We start from the raw sequence: 20527 nt of genomic DNA, 5'->3' as shown, positions 1-20527 counted from the left end.
TTAGTGGAATGAGTTACAGCCCCCACCACTACAGGTGATCTCAGTGCCTCCACTGGCACTCATCTTTCTCTCCTCTACCTTGGCAAGTCTGTGGCTTGCTTGATGGAGTAACCCAAATATCCTTGAGGGGGGCTGGCCAATAAACATGAAAAGATTTGTGTTTCAGACTATTAGTCTATATATTACTGTCTCATTGGTTTTCATTTTTAAGTCTTAAAACAATCATTTCAAAATAATTTTTAATGTAATGTTAAATAAGAGTGTGCAAATAAAGAAAATATACTAATTGAGGTAAATCCCAACTTATCACAGTCCAAACTACATATTCTTTTTGAGACAGCATATCTCTTTTGCTAATAAGGTAAAACTATTAAGTTCTCCATGTCCTTGTAAGTTGGATCTCCTACAGGAGCAAGAATAATCATATAAAGGGCTGGAAAATCTGCCTCCATTGAATCAAATAACAGGCTGTCCCCACTTCAACAGGTTATATAAATAAATCTGTTTGAGAAAGAGCTTTGCTTGGCAAAACAAATTAGAATGTATGTTTTAGCTTTGTCAAACCACACAAAGAAAATTATTAAGTATAAACTCAATTGAATAAATCTTTATTGAGCTCCCTCGGGGTGCATGAATTTAGGATCTATAATTTACATAAGTAGAAAAGTGTTACTTTAGCCCCTTAACAATTAAAAAAAAAGCAAATTACAACTTCTCCATATATTTCAAGTGAATCATTTAATGTGAGTGAGGCTCAGTTTGATATTACCATAAGTATTAACACATGAAAATGGGAAAGTATAAACATTTTCCCTTCTATCAAAAACAGGTTTGATGCCAGGATAAACTAGCCTGTTGGTTTAACAAAAGCTGATTAAAAAGGCTAGAGAATCTGGAAGTAAAAAGTGTACTTGGAAGCAATGTCCTCTGAGGGCTCATTCCCCTGAGGGCAGCAAAATGCTGAAAAATTTAACTGGCTCAAAAATTATACTGAGAGATCAAAAAGAATAGTTAGTCACAGCTTGGGAAAAAATTTTGAGAAGAGATGACACTAAATGTAGTTAGATTAATAATTCCAAAGTTTCCCTGGAGTTGTAACAGCACTCTGAGCTAACCAAAGGGGCTATAACCTCATGCTCCTTTGAACAGAGTGGTTTTAAATGATAGATTCTCCAGTGCACCAACTGTATTTTCAAGTATAATTCTAGTATTTGTACCTAGCAATACAGAAGAAAAAGCAGCAGGGAGAAAGTGTCAAGTATATAGGACATAAAAGGGTTTGGCAGCCCTAGAATTCCCAGTTTGAATCTTTTTCATCAGGAAAATCCCATTCCGGCTCAGTCCAAGGTGACACTGGAGGTGGTGCTGTTGATGGCCTGTGACAAGCAGGAGGCAACAGTGAAAGTATTGAACTCTGGCTTTCTTCCTTCATCTGTTAAAGAAACTCAAAATAAGGCTGTTGGTACATAAATTCAATACATTAGTTTTTTTTAGTAAAAAATAACTTTTAAAGAAATGTTAAATGTGTTTAAATTGTTTTTAGGTATTTTCACTTAAACATGCCTTTGATTCTGGTTATCCGAAAACAAGAAGAAGTAACAGTCAAATAAACCGACTTTTATCAGAATTATTTTGCCCTTACATCATTTCTAGCCAATATAGAAAAATAAAATGTCTCTACGTTAATCAAAATATAAGCTGAGGATAAAGTAACACATGATGATATTACGTTTGTCTTTACTCATTTTGTTTTGCAGAATGGAAATATTTTAGGAAGTTTACAATTAAACTACCAAAAACGTTTTCTTCTTTTTAACTTTACCTTATAAGAAAATTATTAAGAATCTTAGTAACCAAACTGTCCCATTAAGCCAAAAAAATGATGTGACTTTTTAATAGTATTAAAAAACATCTAGACAACAAAGATAGATCAGCTCACCTGTTTGAAGAAAACATGGGATAATAAACTGCTTGCTGATGGCCTGAAATTTTTTTGAAAAAATTATTTTAAAAAAGACCTCATATTAGAATGTAGATTTTTTTGGTGTAAACTATGTTAGAACTTAGGTTTAGAGCTATAAAACTCAATACACAAAAATTAAAAGGAAAAAATATATGTAAGGAAGCCCAATTCTTAGCTTCAACCTTAACTAATGGGAGGAATTAATTCTAGAGATAACCTTCAATTATTCGGTGACTTAACATTTATTAGGCACTTACTAATTATAAGGAACTATACTAGGCATTAAGGGGCTTAAAACAGATTAAAAAGACACACACCTTATTTCCAAAATGCTAACGCATTAGTTATCTGTGATAATAATTATTGTAATACCAGCAACTAACACTCTTGTACTGCTTGGAAGTTTCTAAAATGTCTTAACATAAGTGCAGTAATTAACGTCCAGAAAGATTAACTGATTTTTACAAGGTGACTTGATTAGGAAATGATACAGCTGAGACTGAAGCCCAAGTCTTCTGACTTCTAATCTAGTATTCTTCCCATTTGCTCATTGTCTCCACTTGCTTTTAGCATTGGTATTTTCTGGATTAGGCTACTGTATAGTTTTTTGATGAAAAGACTGATAAAAGATTTGAATTTGGCAAGAAGGAAATCTCACAAAACTTCTATAAAATACAAGACACAGATGTTTTATGCTATTTAGAAGTGACCAATATTACCTTTTCTCAGGATCTTGCTGCAAACAGAGCTGTACCAAGCTAAGGAAGGCAGGAGAGAATGTTTTTGAGGGCGGTGTTTGCAATCTGTCACTATTTACTGTGCGAGTTCCACTGGAGACATGTACACTTTCTCCAATCCCAGAGTCTACACCTGATCGGGAATTTTTCATTCTGGATTCCGACTGAGGGAAAATACTGATATCCAATGGGCTATAAGGAGGACCTTTCAGTTTCTGTAACAACATCTAAAAGAAAGAAAAATTTCCTTCAGTCATTTTCAGGCAAAATATTAAAGCAATAACAACAACAATAAAGGTCCTAAGAGTCTACAGCAAAGATGTTTAAAAGAAATTATGAGTGTAAGGGATCTTATGAAAGGAAAGTAGTTCAGGGATTTTAGCAGCATTTACCTGAGTCCTGTGCATGTCCTGGAAAGGTACCTGCCCACTGGCCAATTCACATGCTGTAATCCCAACGCTGTAAATATCTGACTTTACATTATATCCATGTAAATCCTGTAGAACAATTAATTTGAAGTTCTTTAGTGTAAATACCATTTAAAAAGTTACATACATATGCTTTTTTAATAAAGGGTGGTGAATAATAATGGAAAAAACTCATGAGAAATCAAGATATACCTAATATTTGGTATACATTTAAAAATTCCTAACTAATTTTGACAAGAAAGAATTTAGGGCTTCCCTGGTGGTGCAGTGGTTGAGAGTCCGCCTGCCGATGCAGGGGACACGGGTTTGTGCCCCGGTCCGGGAAGATCCCACATGCCGCCGAGTGGCTAGGCCCGTGAGCCATGGCCGCGGCGGGGCCTGCGTGTCCAGAGCCTGTGCTCTGCAACAGGAGAGGCCACAACAGTGAGAGGCCCGCCGTACCGCAAAAAAAAAAAAAAAAAAAAGAGAGAGAATTTAAAAAGTCTTGCAGTAGGCCTTTCATCAATCCAAATATAAGGGCACAACTGTCCTTTAGTCAAACTCAGAAGACACTTAAGACACATAGACAACCCAATGCAATGGCCACACCTGACCTGTCTCAGTAGTTCTGGACTCAGCCACGGCTGCACTGATGTGCTGAACTGTGGGAAATCATACACAGCCCTATGCTTCTGTCCGTGCTTAACCAAACTATGCAGATGGGACAGGCCAGAGAGGGTCACTAGGCCATCACCAGAAATGAGGATATGGCTGGCTTTAATACTCCTAGAACAAAAAGAAACAATCCTAAATACCAAGAAATTGGCCAATGAAGAAAGGATAAAAATCTGGTTAGAATAAATCCTTAGAAGTTATAATTTAAAGTTAAATGCAATATTATCCAATAAAAGATAGCCTCTCATGGTATTAACAAAACTTATAAAGATACGTCTAATGTAAAAATTTCCTTCATCAAATAAATTATAAAAGAGCCTTGTTTTTCATCCTAAACACAGAAACTGGAAACTAATAGAGCAGGATGGCCAATAGTCTGGTAAAGTATAATAAAACCTTGATTAATTAGAATACTGTCTGCTAGAAATCCTCAGTTAACCAGAATGCTGCTAAGAAACAACAAACAGTAAGAAAAAAAGCTTTGAGGTGAAACAAACAATAAGAAAACAAGCTTATTTAAAAGCAACTTAATTAAAAAGGAAAACAAAGTCCCAATGTATCTTAGAACAGCATTGTTTTTAACATTCAGCCAATTACTTCTGTACATACGGTTTGGCAACAAGAGAACTGATATTTAGTAAGATAATCTCAAAGTGCTACAGAACACTTAGGAAATCAAAGGTTTAGTTACAATCTGTATATGATATAAACATGACATAAAACTGAAAAGCACATAAAGCATCTCTTTATTTGCTTAAGGAAAAAACAAAACACAAGAGTTAACTAGGACCCCACTCCCCACAGCTTATACCCCAAACAGATAGGTTCTTGTAACCCTCATTATTGGGACTTGAGCTGTGCGAAGACAGGCACTCCATCCCAGCACGGAGCACAGCACCTGGCACAGAGGAAGTGGTCTGAACATTTCTGGTGAATGAATTATAAAATGTAAGCATCTACTATACCTACTGGTCCCTTCCTCCCTCAATTTTCATTTGCAAGTTTCCTATCCTCCATTCTAACACTCAACTGCTCCTTCCTAAAAGCTCCCTAAAAGCCTTCTTCCTCTCAAATTCTTTCACTTTGTAAAATACAAATAAGTAAATACCTGTGAATACAGCCATTCTGATGCAGATAGTTCAACCCTCTCACTGCTCCAAAGAGAATGTTTCTTATTAAAGTTTCACTCATTCCTTCAGGAAAGTAAGTCCTCAAGAGTTGACTTGCTGAACCTGAAAGAAACCCCTGAAATCTTCAGATGAACACTGAAAAGTGATTTTGCTTCTAGCTATGTTTTAAATGTTCTTATCAACCATAAACACACACACACATACACACACACGCTCGCATGCACACGCGTTACATTTTAGAGTCTAACCACTTTCTTATGCCAAGGTAATTTTCCTTCACCAATCTTTAAAAAGACTTTTCTAATGCCATGCTAGAGATTAGGAAAGTGAATTAACAATATTCAATATTACTAAAAAATACATACTGTGTGAGAACATACATATTTTAAATCCACAGGCAATTCACAAAAGCTATCCTAAAAATCAAAGCTCTAGAATCCATTCATTTATTTATTCAACACACCTACTGAACACTACTTGTGCTAGGTATTTTATGAGCACCTGGGGATACCAAAATGAAAAATACATACAGGATCCTGCCCTCGAGAAGCTCAAATCCAGTGAAGGAGACAGGTACACACACAGATGTTTACAATACAGTGAAATAAGTTTACAATGCAGAGAAACAAGGATAGGGATGGTGTGCACAAGAAGAAAAACTATTTTTGCTTGAAGAGTAACAGCAGCTCTCCACTGAGAGAGAGGAAGGAAACTGAAGGGAAAAATACAGCTTGTTCAAAGGATTGACTTCTTGGAGAAGCAATCAGTGGTGGTTTCAATGATCATGAGACCCATTCTACTCTTTTTTCTGAAGACTGAAATTCAACATGAACCAGATATAAAAATATATCATGAAATCTAGAATTGGCCATCAGATTTATAAATTAAAAGTAGTGAATCATAAATCTAAGATCACACTCATCCTTAATTATAGCATCCAGGCTAAACCATGAATTATTTTACCTAAAATGAGTTTTCTTACCATAGGCCATAAAAGGAGAAATAACCCAAAGCCAGCTGCCAACAGTGAAAACAGTCCAGTAAGTTGTAATATTGGGATGCCGGAAAAAGTGGGATAGAATCACTGCTTTCTAGTATAGAAACACAGAGACAAGACATTTAAAAACAACCTTTTTAGCTGATTCACGTTGTTATAAAGCAGAAACTAACACACCAGTGTAAAGAAATTATACTCCAAAAAAGAAGGGAAAAGTAAATAACAATAAAGTGGATTTAAATAATAAAACAAACCAAAAAAACCCAACCTTTTTCCTCATTATGAAGATAACAGCAGTAGTGGCAGCTTATTAGTACCAATAATGGAGCTTATTAGTACTAAGCACTGTTCTTAGTGCTATCATGTCTTTAAATCTCACAACCACAACCACTACACAAAGTATGTGATGTTATAATTCCCATTTTACAGAAGAGGATACTTAGAAACAAGTTAGAAAACTTGTCCAAAAGCACATAATTAATGAAAGTAGGATGTGAACTTATTAGACAGTCTGACTCCAGAGGTCACAGTCAATAACTATGCTGTGTTCTTATGATAGAAACATTTAAAAAATACATTAAAATATGAGTATAAAAGTCACTTCTAACATTAAATCATAGAACCACTGTTAACATTTTAGTATAATTTCTTCCAGTCTTCTTCTGTGCAATATACATGTGCACATATAAATAGTTAAAAAATTGGGATAATATCAAAACAAAATCCTTTCCCTCTTTGTATCAAAAATGATTAGTGACAATTGAAATGGTATTATAATATTCCTGAAATGCAATCTGTTAAAATTTATCAATTCAGAAGCTAGTTTTACTTAGCTGGATGAAAAGGACACTGTTTGCTTTTGTTTTTTCTATTTCCCTATACGATTATTTGTGACTGGACTGACGAGGGGTATTTAAATAAATTCCAGACCAGTGTTCCAAATATGATATTCATTTGAAGGAACTTACAGTAGTTGCCAAAGTTTGAATATATTTGCTCTTTCATGGATCTGGCTTCCAAGTATTCCTTCCAATCCTGTAATTGCATGTTTATTAGAAGAAAGAAATACCTTTCTCTAACAGAACTACTAATTTGCGAAAAAAAAATTCTTATAGGTGTAATCTCCTCAAATAGACATTAAATTAAATGTATCTTTTTGTGTGTGTGTGTATTTTACCTGTAAAGCTTTCAGGCGTTCTTCAGTGCAGTTTTCCAGATTTGTAATTTTTACAGTGACCAGTGTTCCTGTAGGAGTGTGCCGTGCGAGATGGACAGAAGTCAAGTTGTCAAATCCTCTTCCTATAATCAGACGTAAAACTTGTGTTAATGACCAAAGGAAAAAACTGATAATCTGGACTTCAACAAAATTAAAAATTTTGGCTCTTCAAGAAAACACTGTTAAGAAAATGAGAAGGCAAGCCACTGATTGAAAGTATTAACAATATTTATATCTGACAAGACTTACACACAGAGTACTATATAAAGAACTCTTATAGCTCTATAATAAATGACAAACATCCCAACTAAAAATTAGGCAGAAGATTAAATAGGTAAGCCACAAAAGAAGACACAGAAGTGGCCAAGAAGCACATGAAAAGATGCTCAAAATAGAGGAGTAGGAATTAAACACAATATACCATTACACACCTATTGTAATGGTTAGTATTGTGACTTGATAAACAAATTGTTACATTCAAACAATGGAATGTTACTCAGCAATCCCCTACTCCCAGTCCCTGGCAACCACTGATGTGATTTTTGTTTGTCATGTAAGTAGTATCATAGGGAGTACAGTTTTTTGTGTCTGGCTTCTTTCAGTTAGTATAATGCTTTTGAGATTCTTCCGTGTTTCAGTAGTTAATTTCTCTCTATTGCAGAGTAATAATCCATTATATGTATATACCACAATTTATTTTTATCTATTCATAAATTAATAAACTTCGCTTGTTTTCAGTTTTTTGTGACTACAAATAAAGCTGCCAAAACCATTCTTTAAGTAGATGTATGTTTTCATTTCTCTTTGGCAAACACCTGCAAGTGGGATTGCTAGGTCGTGTATGTTTAACCTTATAAGAAGTTGTCAAACTGTTTTTGAAAGTGGCTGAACCTCTTTGCATTCCCACAAGCCACGTATAAGTACTGCAGTTACTTGACATACTCACCAGCATTTGGTGTTGTCAGTTTTTAAACTAAAAACACCTAGAATGGTAATCTATTAATAGACACCTAATAAATGTTAGTTTCCTCCCTCTCTCCACAGTCACCAAATTCTGTCATTTTTATTGTTGAAATGCAGTTAATCTGAAATTCATCCCTTCCTTCCCAGCGACAAGCATCACTTGCCTTAGCTCAAGTCCTGTCCTTGTTCTCTGGATAGATGCAGTGATTTCCTCACTATACCCTGCATTCTCAACCAGGACATGCACCAAAACACTGATGGAACTACTTCAAAAGCCTGTGCCTAGTTCCCATTCACCAGTAATTTTGATTCAGGAGGCCTGTGATGGGATATAGGCATTGCAATTTTTAAAAAGACTCAGGTGATGAGGATGATACTCTGGCTATAAATCCCTGATATACTATATCTTCCAGATTGCTGCCTGGAACTGCTGCCAGTTGTCCTTCTAAATTCAACACTTTATCAAAAGAAAGGTACTACAGTGCAGCAGCTGAGAGCTTAGACCTTACAGTCACAACAGTTTGCTTTCAAATCACTAACTGTATGACTATTACTTCAATTCTCAGAGCCTCAGTATCCTCATCTGCAAAATGGGAGGGCTAAATGAAAAAATACATACAATATGTTCAGCCTGATGCCGATTAGATGCTATTATTATCATCATCACTATTCCATAATGTCTCTCTAGTAGAGACGATAAATTCCAAACCTTTCCTTAAATCCACTGAGTAACGAAGTTGGTACGTTGCAGGGCTGACAGAGAAAGTCTGAACTTCTATATATATACCCCATATGAGCTCTTTCACAATGGTTCCAAGCCTCCTTTTACAGATTTATCTACCCCTACTGCCTATTCTCCCTATGTTCCTGAGTCTAGGCACAGAGCAGCTATGTGATAGTCCTTCCTCAGTCACCTATTCGAGTAATTATTTTTTTACCTTTTTTGGATTGACACCATCTGAAAAGTCCTTTCTAATTTGGGGGCATTTTCCAGCAGTGCTATTTTAGAAAAGGTCAAATCCTTATTTCTCTTTTGGTCACCTTGACCTGGGCATGGGAGGGTCAATGACATAAGCTTGGTCAATTAGAGGATGAAGTGAGTGACAAAAGAAGCAGAGGCAGTCAGAACTCACACTTAAAACTTAAAACCTTACCTAAAATCCCATTCGTAGTAGAAACTTTTTCAGTTAAGTTGGAACTCACAAGTGGGGTCCAACATCATCTAGTGGGGTTAAAGTACCCTACTAGCGTACATTAACTAGGCTGCTCTTATGCTGTGACTCAGGCTACGGTTCTAGTCACATAGTTTCTCTTGGTTTCTTCCAAGCCCATTTCTCTAGCCAATGATTCTGTGAGTTAGCAAAATTGTTCAAAAAATTCTTTTAGTTTAAGTAGTAAGGACTGTTTTTTGTTGTTTGAATAAAAACCCTGACTAGAATGTTTAGTAAACTTTTGCTCATGCTTCAGGATCCAGCCCCTTTTTGCTATCTTCCTTGACTCCTAGAATAGACGAGTTGCACAGGTGAACGCTCCATCTTCTCTGTTCCCATAACACTTAGCACATCTCTACTATAGTACCTTCCAGTGCATAAGACAAAGCTATCTTTCATGTTTGTCTTCCCAGAGAGGATGTGAACTCCTCAAGTGTTTTACATGGCTTTATATTCCTAGCACCTAAGATAATACTCTTTGTATTATTTAAGAGATGTTTCTGAATACTCAGAGCAACTTTTCACAGGTATAAGGCTAAAAACAATAACTCAGCCAGTTCCAAACTTAACTGAAAAAAGTTTCTACTACGAATGGGATTTTAGGCAAGGTTTTAAGTTAAAAGAAAGTAATTTGGTTAAAGCACTGTAACTGAAAAGATTTACGATTTGGTTTAAATCAGACAAATGATCAGAAGTTCCCCACAATAAAGATACAAATAACAAATGCTTAGATTATTTACAAGTACTTCAGTGAAAAAGTAAAAATTCTAGAAGGTAATCTTGAAAAAAATCTGGGCTACTGTTTTAGGACAGATAAAATTAACAGATCCGTTTGACTGACAATTAACATTTAGTTTTATGCTGTGGGTAACAAGATAGACCTGCTTACAAAGTAATCTTTTTGTCATCAATTTCATTTCTAACAATGATGAGTCAATTATATGCAATCTAGAATGATTACCTATTTCCACTTGGAGTTCATAGTGAGAAACGTTGGTGGAACAGATAACTTCACTGGCTCTAGTGGATGGAGGCAACAAGGAAAGGGTTGGATCATCAACCTGCATTGTTTTAAAAATATGAAAACAAAATAGGTATAAACTTTTTGGTGCCCCAATTTGGTCCCCTACTCCAATGTAAAATACTGATATTGTCTTTTCAAACACACAAGTGCTCATTAAGAAGGCGCTGAAAAGGTGGCTTAAGAGACTGTTTTAAGATCCCAAGAGTATTTACAACAGCTAATAAGGGATGCTAGTTATAAAGCTATCAGCCTGTGAAGGGCGAGAGCGCTAGAAAAACAGATTTACAGGTAGTGAAGAATACTTTTCAGCACAATTTCCAGGAAGCATTCTTAGGAGTTGCTAAGAATGGCTGTTGACTCTTCAGGGTATCTAATAAATATATCAAGGGAAGAAATGAAAGGACCTATGAGGAATATTCTATTCTGGTGCTCTTACTTCAAGTGGTTGTCAGTTACAATCATTACACATACACGCATCTGCTCAGCTAATGGAAGTGTTAACAGTCAAGGAACAATTTCCATACTAAAACCTATTCAAAGAAGCTGAAGAAGTTTTTCAAAGATGAGATGAATCAGAAGGGAGGTCAGAAAGAAAAATAAGCCTCAAGAGATGGGAGAACAGGATAGGGTACAGAAGTCCTGAGTTAATGACCATGCACCACTATGGCCTTTCACGGGATACTATGGAGTCAGAGTGCTAGGTTTGCACCAGATCCCAGTGGCACTGAAATAACTTGCACACAGGAGAAAGAAGAGGCCAACACCACTGGCATCATATGACAACCATGAGGATCTCTAAAAGGACACCAGTACTCCAAAGGCACTTAGCAGCCTTTACAGGCACCAGCAGGTGGCAAGAATCTTGTTACTACCTCCAAGGTTAAGAGAAGGAAGAAGGGAGTTAGAAATGACATTACTATGTACTAGGAATTCTGCTAACTATTTTTTACATTTGACTCTACATGTTCCCCAAGCTTTTAAGAGCAGAAAAATATAATTGTAAGCTCATGGTAAAAGGTGAATAATCTGCAAGAGGGATGAAAGGCTAGAAAAAGAAATTCTACCATACGATTGGAAATAATCCCAATGAAGAAAGAAATGTGAATAAATCAATGCAATTTCTTTAGAACAAGTAGTCTTAAACTCAGATTTAAAGAACACATATAAGAGAAAGAAGAGCATATAGCAGTTTAAAAAATGTTTAAAGTGATAAGCTATAAGTCTGTCAGGAAGGCTAGAGCACAGAATGAACTGAGGCTTACAGTTCACTGCTTGAAACAAATGGCATCAGGTTACCAGATGAGGGATTGAAATAAGGCTAATCAACCTCTACTTTGCTTCCCTCAACTCCATTAGGGAAATAGTCTTCTTTAAACTAGAAGCACTTAGGTTGTAATTAAGTAGCTGAAGCTCAAAACAGGTTGTTTTAAACAGGTTCAAACCTCCAAACCAAAGACAATTACATCTAGGATATTAAGTCTGTAAATATAGTAAAACTCAGATGAGAAACCCAAATGGAAATAGTCAAACATTGACTCAATTTTCAAAAAAGGGAAAAAAGGATAAAGGGGCAAGCTTGATGCTGTTGCCCAGTAAGGTTTGGTATCAAATCACTACACAAACGAGTTATGGACACTTAAGAAAACAACATGGTAATCACAAGAAGACAATATAGGTTTACTAAAAGTAAATCATCTAAAAACTAACCTCACTTTTCTTTTTGATTTCATGACCAGTTAGAGAATTAGAAAGCAAAAATCATGGCAGAGTCCTTGTCCTTGTCAAACTTTTTAATAACTTTTTGAACTAAAAATTCAAAAGACCTGGTTAATGAATAATCTGGGAAAAAAGTCATGAAAACAATACCATTTACAATAGCACCAAAAAGAATAAAATACTTAGAAATTAACTTAACCAAGGCAGTGAAAGATTTGTACAATGGAAACTACAAAACATTGCTGAGAGAAATTAAAGAAGACATAACTGAATGGAAACATACCTCATGTTCAAAGATTGGAAGACTTAATATTATTAAAATCTCAAGGGATCCTGAATAGCAAAAACAATGTTGAAAAAGCAACAAAATTGGAGGACTCACTCTTCCTGATTTCAAAACTTACTACAAACCTACAGTAACTAAAACAGTGTGGTGTTGACACAAAGACAGACATATACAGCAAGAGAACAGAATAAAGAGCCCAGAAATAAACCCTTACATATATGGTCAAATGACTTTTGACAAGTGTGCCAAGACCATTCAATGGAGCTAGGACAGTATTTTCAACAAATGGTGCTGAGAAAACTGGATATCCAGATGCAAAAGAATGAAGTTGGACCCTTACCTATAGAAAAATTACTCAAAATGGATCAAGAAAATATTTGTAGGTCATACTTCTGATAAGATGTTAATACCCAGAATATAGAAAGAACTAAAATTCAACAACAAAAAACAAACAACCCAATTCAAAAATGGGCAAAGGACTCTGAATAGACATTCTCCACAGAATACATGTATGTGGTCAATAAACACATGAAAAAGTGCTCAACATCACTAATCATTAGGGAAATGCAAATCAAAACTACAATGATATACCACCTCACACCCTTTATGATGGCTGTTATCAAAAAAGCAGAAAATGAGTATCAGAGAGGATGCAGAGAAACTGGAACTCTTGTGCTCTGCTGGTGGGAATGTAAAATGGTACAGCCACTGTTGAAAACAGTATGGTCATTCCTCAAAAAATTTAAATAGAATTACCATAGGATCCAGCAATTCCACTTCTGGGTATATACCTAAAAGAATTGAAATCAGGGTCTCAAAGAGATATTTGTACTCCCATGTTCATAGCAGCACTATTCACAATAGCTACAATGTGGATGCAAACCAAGTGTCCACCAACAGATGAATGAATAAGCAAAATGTAGTATATACATATAATGGAATATTATTCAACCTTAAAAAGCAAGGAAATTCTGCAGTATGCTGCAACACTAGTGAACCTTGAGGACATTATGCTAAGTGAAAAATCTCAGTCACAAAATAACAAATACAGTATGATTCCACTTATACTGGTACTTAGAGTAGTCAAAGACCAGAAACAAAGTAGAATTGTGGTTTCCAAGAGGCAGGGGAATTATAAGGGAAGGAGGAGCTACTGTTTAATAGGTACAGAGTTTCAGTTTTACAAGATGAAGAGTTACAGAGATGAATGGTGGTGATAGTTGTACAATATTATGAATGTATTTGATGTCATTGAACTGTACACTTTAAAATGGTTAAGATCGTAAATTTTATGTTATGTGTACCTAGCACAATAACCCCTCCCACAAAAAAAGCAGCACTTGTGGAAATTTCCTGAGTTCTAGGCCTCTCTCTTGGTAACAGCAAGGAGTCAACAACAGACACTTTACTTTCTAAACACTACCTGTCTGAAGGGTAATACTTGAATGAAAACTAGGATTGGATACTATATCCTATTGTACAACAAGGTACGTAACTAGAAGACTTTACATTATTAGCGAGTAAAAAGCGAAATGACAAAAATCATGACAATTGAAGATAAGGTCAGAATAAATTTAAAAATAGGATTAACTGGGATTACTCTATTTTGTAGGACTAAGGTATCTGCGAGGCAGGTTCTATTTTATAGAAATAATTATAATATAAAATGAAAATTAAGAGATTTAGAGGGGAAGATCCCAGAGAAATATTTATTTCTCAGCATGTTTCTTTAAATATTATTTAATACATCAGGCATTGCCCAGGGATGATAAAGATAAAAAAGACAGGATGCCTATTTTATGGGGATCATGTGGAGAGACATATACATCAATCATTGTGAGATAATATAGTAAATGCCATTTTATGAGGATGTCTAAGATCTGTAGGACCATAACAGAATTAAAGGTACAAGAGCAAAGGCTTCAGAGATGTGATATTTGAGCCAACTCTTTAAGCACGAGGAAGAATTTTAGAGGGGTATTTCAAGCAGAATTAAAAGTGTGTGCTAAGACTCAGTAGCAATAAATGAAACTCAAACATCAGACATATTCCATACCATTAAGAGTCCTTATAAAACACTAACAAGTTTAGGCTTTATCCCATACGCTTTAGGAAACCAATGGCAATTTTAAAGCTGGAAAGTGGCACAAACAGGCCTGTATTGGTAACAGTGTTGAATACTGATCTGAGTAGGAGAGGAGGTTATATGTGTGTCTAGGAAACTAGAGGCAATGTGTTTACCTGCAACAGTCCAGGTGAGACATGATGAGATTTGAGTAGCAGCAGTGATCAGGTGAAGGAGGGGATGGACTCAAGGGCATTTCAGAGACAGATCCGTAAGACTTGGTGTGTAACTAGATGTGAGGGCAGAGGAAGAGGCAGTGTGAGGATAACTCCAAAGTTTCTAGTTAGGGTGATTTAGTAGATGGATTTTCATTTGCCAAAGCAGGAAATTCAATAGGTCAGTGAAGTTTTGAGAGATTAAGGTTTTACTCAAACTACACAGAGATGCCTTTGAAAACTCTAACCAGAGGAATTCTACAGACACATCTGGTGCCCAGGAAAGAGTCCAACGTTGCAGGTAAAAACTTAAGAATCATCAGTCCTACCTGATGACAGGGTCCCCTCACAACCTAAAGGAAAACCTCAGGTAGCTTCAGACAATCTGAAATCTGAGCAACTGAAACCACAGGAGCCGGTGAGACTGCTTAGGGAGAGTCTGTTTAGGCAGAAGAGCAGAGGCCAATTACAGACTTCTGGAGAATAGCTTATGTAGAGGAAAAAGAAACAGTAAAAGAAGAAAAGTGAAAGAAGAATGAAGTAAAGAAAAAGAGATATAGGAAAACCAGAAATTATATTCTGTAAAATGGTGTCACAGAAGGCAAAAGAGGAGTATTAATTGTACTTAACCATTTTCTTACCAAGTTTCGATGGGTACTGGTTTCAGACTGTTTTTCAGGTCTGAGTGATTCAACCTGTGTTCGTGAAGTGCAGAAACAATCCTGTAAATTCAGAAATACACTAAATAAGTGAAAAATAAGTCACAAGATAAGTAAGGGTGGCATGTGGATACAAAAAAGTCTGTTGACTGGGGTGAGGAGCAGAGAGAAAGCGCAACGTGCAGGAACCTGAACTGGAGCCAGGATTCATACTGTGGAGGTAGACAGTATGGGAGAGAACGGAGAAGCAGCTGGGTATGCAGAAGACAAATTTCATATCTGCTATAATTTTACTTGGCGCTATCTCTGATTCTTGCCCTCTACCCTGGAGGTAATAGTATCAATTCATTTTTACTGCTGGTGTTAATTTTTAACCCTTTCATAATCTTTGCAGTGTTTTTCTGAATACTTAGCTAAAGATATATTCTGCTATGCTTATCATGTTATTTTTATCTTGATCCTCAGATTTTCTTTTTCCCTTAAGTGTGGGGACCATGTTTATCCACATTAAACCACACATTGAGTATATCAATACTTGGAACCAATTTTGTTCCGTAAGGTGATAAACATCTCTAACCAACTCAAATCAAATTAAGAGACTTAGTTCCAGTATCACAATTTACACTTTCCTGCATTTCAACTCAGTGTTCCGTTATCACATATTGTCAATAAAGAAATGTAACACCTACACACGTTAGTGGCGTAAAGCTGATGTTATACTTATTTAGGAAGAAAAGGTATGTCAAAAGAAAAGTATAAACAAATTGTATGAAAGAGACTTTTAATTATTTTCAAGCATCTTATGAACATTCTTTTTTTTTTTTTTTTTTTTGGTGGTTTTTTTTTTTTTTTTTTTGGTGGTACGCGGGCCTCTCACTGTTGTGGAACACAGGTTCCGGACGCGCAGGCTCAGTGGCCATGGCTCACGGGCCCAGCCGCTCCACGGCATGTGGGATCTTCCCGGACCGGGGCACGAACCCGTGTCCCCTGCATCAGCAGGCGACTCTCAACCACTGCGCCACCAGGGAAGCCCTGAACATTCATTTTTATATGAACATTAAAGTATAAAATCAAATGAGTCTTTAAGACAAGTCCATCCACGTCTATTTTGCAGTCACTTACTTAAAGTTAATCAAACTTCCTTTAGCTTAAAATATGCCAGAATTTATCATTAATCAAACCAATCATTTTCCCAGTTAGCCTAAATTACTGATTAAGTTGAATTCCTACAGTCTGTACATATCAATCTTACCACAATAATTTGACATATATCCCCACCGTTTTATGTAAAACTCGCCCCTGAAGAACAGGAGCTAACAGTCAAGATAGCTGTAGAATCATTTCCTTTGCAAAGTTTCTACTGGTTTGTGTAGGGTGAATAAAATTTACAATAAATGTTTTTGAAGGTACTTAATACTGTTGTTCATATAAAAAATAGCCACCAGTTACATCATTTATATATTATATTTGGTACTTACATATATTTTCCAACATTTGCCCTGAATCTTTCACAATAATCATTCATACTATTGTGTGGGAAAGGGTTAGCAGGCCTAAAACTGCTCTCCTTGGGAAGGCCTGTTTGCAAGGTTGACCCTTGGCTGGTATCTAGGAACTCAGATTTTGGGAGGGTTCCCACCATTCTCCAGTAAGAATGGATCATGGTGTGCCTAAACTGTCTATGCAAACAACATGGTTTATGCTGAACACCTGCTTTCTTTCTGGGAGTCTGGAATTTTGTTCCTGCTGTTCCTTTGAAACCACCACTTCTTAGCTGCCAAATAGAGGTAAAACTTGAATGAGGAAGAATCCTTCATAAGCAAAAACATTAACTTTATCTCAGTTATACAAATACCTCACTGAGGAGAAAACATGAATGTTTTGATTCAAAGGATTCTAAATATTTCATTGCAAGAAGAATACAAAGTAAAATTATTAACAAACTGAACAAATATAAATGACCCTATCAAATTCTATTTTTCCAAAAATCCATAATTATGAAATAATAGATTAAGTAAGATGTCCTTTCCCCCAAATTTTGAAGCCCTGGGCAACCATACAGCCCTTTGAAGCTCAGTATCTCTATCTATCAAATGCCCTTTTACATCTCATCCAACCTACAAACTGACATAAAATTGTTAATCTTAAGTAATCCTTTAGAGCAGGGGTCAACAAACTATGGTCCACAAGTCAAATCTGACCCACCACCTGTTTTAGTGCATAAAATTTTACAGAAACACAGACACATTCATTTGCATTTATTTACATATTGCCTATGGCAGCTTTTTACAAGAGTAACTTAATAGAGATCACATAGCACACAAATACTACCTGGCCCTCTAAAGAAAAAGTTTGCTGATCCCTGCTTTAGAAAATGAGGTAGATATTTCACCTCAATGTATTTTCCAGATATATAAAGCTCCCCTTTTAAGTAGATAAACTTTACTTTAAACATAAAGTAAATGCATTATGTATTTTCCAAATAACTAACAATACAGTCTCCTAACTTCATAGTTCTGCCTCTCAGAATTGGCAAGTGATAGAGTGGATTGGCAGATGTGAGTTTGAGCCCTGGCTCTAATTCTTTGCAATCACGGGCCAAACTCCAAATGAGGATTATACCACCTGCCCTGCTTACAATTTTGAAGACTGAGAGAGATATAATACATGAAAGTATTTGTAAATTACAAAACATCATACAAATGCACCCATCACTTTTTAAAAGATCACTGCTTTAATAATTCAAATAATCAAATAACGTATTATATTCTACATAAGACACAATGAAAGTCCTAAAACTACTTAATCTAGAGTAGATACCATGGACTTAATATAAACAAAAACCACGTTAGTATCTATACATCATATTAGACAATGATCCTAATGTTTCCTGTCTTGTTAAGTCAAGGGGCTTATTTTTCATACTATTTTGCTTGCCTTTAGTCAGATGGAAATTTGTCAAAGGGATTTTTGAAAGATTTAAAGGATAAGGCATAGCTAACTGGATGGAAGAGTAATGTCTAAGGACAGTAAATGTATGAGAAAAGTGGGTATGGGACAAAGGAATAGAGGAGTATATCAGAAAAGTATAGGAGAAGCTCTTTTTTAAAGAGACAAAAACTCAATGATAATTTAACTCATTTTTAAAGACCAGAAGTCTTTCAAATCAAAATAATATCTCAGAGCCTAAGAATATTCCATCAGAGTATGCCTATTAGGGCTTTGCACTAACATCTAATTACTCTATTGACACAAAATTAGATCCACGCTTATAAAAACTTACCAAAAGAGACATTGAATTGCTTTAGTTCACAGAAAGTGAGAAAAATCCATCTACTCCAAAGAAGATTTCTGCTTTATCTTCAAGATACAGAAATATCCTAGTATAAAAACAGAAGCAAAATAACTTATATTTACATACAAATTCCTTAAAGATCTAGTTGCCATAAACCCACCACTATTTGGGCAGCTATTCTTTGACACAAGGACTACAGACATTTCTGAAAGGTGTCCTTAAAGAGCATTTCTGTTTACTGAACACTATTTGGGATCTGACATCACAACAGAAAGGCAGAGTGAAGTTGAAAGGAGGTTCTGAATATTTCCAAATCCTCAATAAACCTGCATCCCTTCTTCCTTATCTTTTCTATACTACTTTTTTAGAGAACCCTAAGCAAATGTAAAAACAATACAGAAAGGCAATGTTGGACCCACTTTTAATACAAATGATGCCCAAGAATTTCCAATGGTTCTACTTAGAAGTAAACTTTGAATCTTCCAAAGCTTCCTTATCCGATTAATTACCTATTAAATCATCTAGGGTAACTGACCGGCAAATTTGGTAAAGAGTCAAGATTAGCAACAGAGTAGGAATTAATTACATTTTCTTCTTGCCATGTTTAAAAAAAGATTTTTTTTCAGTTTTCATGTGAAAATAATATTTTCTGTAGATTGAATATTTTTTATGATTCTCAGTTCTCATTTCCATTCTTCTTGGAATTTACTGACAGATAGGAAAGATATGCAGATTATTACACAAATAATTCCTGTCCACTTTCACTGATGGAGTATTAATCTCAATAGTTTATGAAGGCAGAGGTTTAAAATAGTAATTTATTCAGATTCAAGGAGCTACAAAAGCACCACCAAAAGTTTCCAAATCTTTCCTAATAGAAAGGGTGGCAATGTTAGAAACTTGCTAGTGCTGGATATTCCCTTACACCTACCCAGTATCTCTTTCACCTAAATTGTGGTTCATTATTTCATTTTAATGAAGTCCCCAAGTTTGATCAAGGCATCTGCAAACATCTGAACAAAATGAGAAAGAAAAAGCTTTTGTAAACCATAGATATACAGCAGCATCCAATTTTATTGCTAAGAAAAGATGTCAGTTTATTCAGGATATTCACTACAAACCAAAGGAAGAGAATGGGAAGAAGAAAAAAACCCGAAATGGTTTATTTTTGTCACCTGCCATTCATTACCATCAATTTAAGGCACTGGTGTTTGCTGTGTTACAAAAGAGGTAATGCAAAACCTGCCCTGCTCACTTTCCAGGGTGATTCGGATCAATGAAATACTTTATCTGAAAGTGCTCAGAACTACCAAATACTGTATCAATAAGAGCTTGAGAAGATGCTCTGAAAGGTACCAAATGGTAGGACTCATTTGGAAAGTAAGTTGGCAATGTTTTGATAACTATAAAAATGTTCATCCCTTTTGACCCTGTAAAATTCTCACTTCTAGTAATCTATTCTAAGGAAATATCCAAGTAAATGAAGAAACTACAGGCATGTAGAAAGTAATTACCCTGTTACCTGAAACGGTCAAGTATTCATCCCACAAGTGTTTAATGAATGGCTGTTATGGGTCAGGCACTGTGCTGGGCACTGGGGACACTCACTAGTGATCGAGGCAGACAAGGCCCTGACCACTTGGAGCATACATTCCTACAAGCAGAAAGATCAGGGATGTCATGATTAACTGAATTTCCTGGTTCTCAGGAATTTGTTTCTTGCTCTTTCTGTGTAATATCAGTTAAGTTCTTTCTTAAACAACAACAAAAAACCTTTAAACTCCATTACATTATCTATTTTTCAGAAAAACTCATAAGAAACGGACACAACCTGTGAGAACTGTCAGTACTAAAGGGGTTGCCCACGTGCGTGGCTTAACCCCAGAGGATTTTGCTTTAGATGTGACAGACTATTAAGAGATAATTTTATGAGACATTTTGAGGTCAAGGCAGCAGCTCCCTGCTAAG

At 35.8% G+C, this 20527-nt stretch overlaps 1 protein-coding gene across 2 annotated transcripts in view; it reads right to left on the bottom strand.

The window, feature by feature from the left end:
- Positions 1-592: 592 nt before the first annotated feature.
- STRADB (STE20 related adaptor beta) overlaps positions 593-20527 on the bottom strand; it is a 21223-nt gene continuing 1288 nt past the window's right edge. Inside the window, exons 1-11 of one of the 2 annotated variants that reach the window (XM_007469217.1) lie at positions 18548-18647; positions 15247-15327; positions 10261-10360; positions 7087-7208; positions 5895-6003; positions 4891-5014; positions 3722-3893; positions 3093-3197; positions 2683-2927; positions 1940-1982; positions 593-1456 (exon numbers count right to left, since the gene is read on the bottom strand). In XM_007469217.1, the coding sequence (XP_007469279.1) occupies positions 1436-1456; positions 1940-1982; positions 2683-2927; positions 3093-3197; positions 3722-3893; positions 4891-5014; positions 5895-6003; positions 7087-7208; positions 10261-10360; positions 15247-15327; positions 18548-18559 (1134 nt within the window). In that variant the 5' untranslated portion in view covers positions 18560-18647 and the 3' untranslated portion in view covers positions 593-1435. Of the gene's footprint in view, positions 1457-1939; positions 1983-2682; positions 2928-3092; positions 3198-3721; positions 3894-4890; positions 5015-5894; positions 6004-7086; positions 7209-10260; positions 10361-15246; positions 15328-18547; positions 18648-20527 lie in introns of those variants that run through there. The other variant, XM_007469216.1, reaches the window with a different exon arrangement.

The sequence above is a fragment of the Lipotes vexillifer genome, unplaced genomic scaffold (genome assembly GCF_000442215.2).
Source record: "Lipotes vexillifer unplaced genomic scaffold, Lipotes_vexillifer_v1.1 scaffold648, whole genome shotgun sequence".
NCBI lineage: Eukaryota > Metazoa > Chordata > Mammalia > Artiodactyla > Lipotidae > Lipotes > Lipotes vexillifer.
This window is presented reverse-complemented; position numbering and strand designations above follow the sequence as displayed.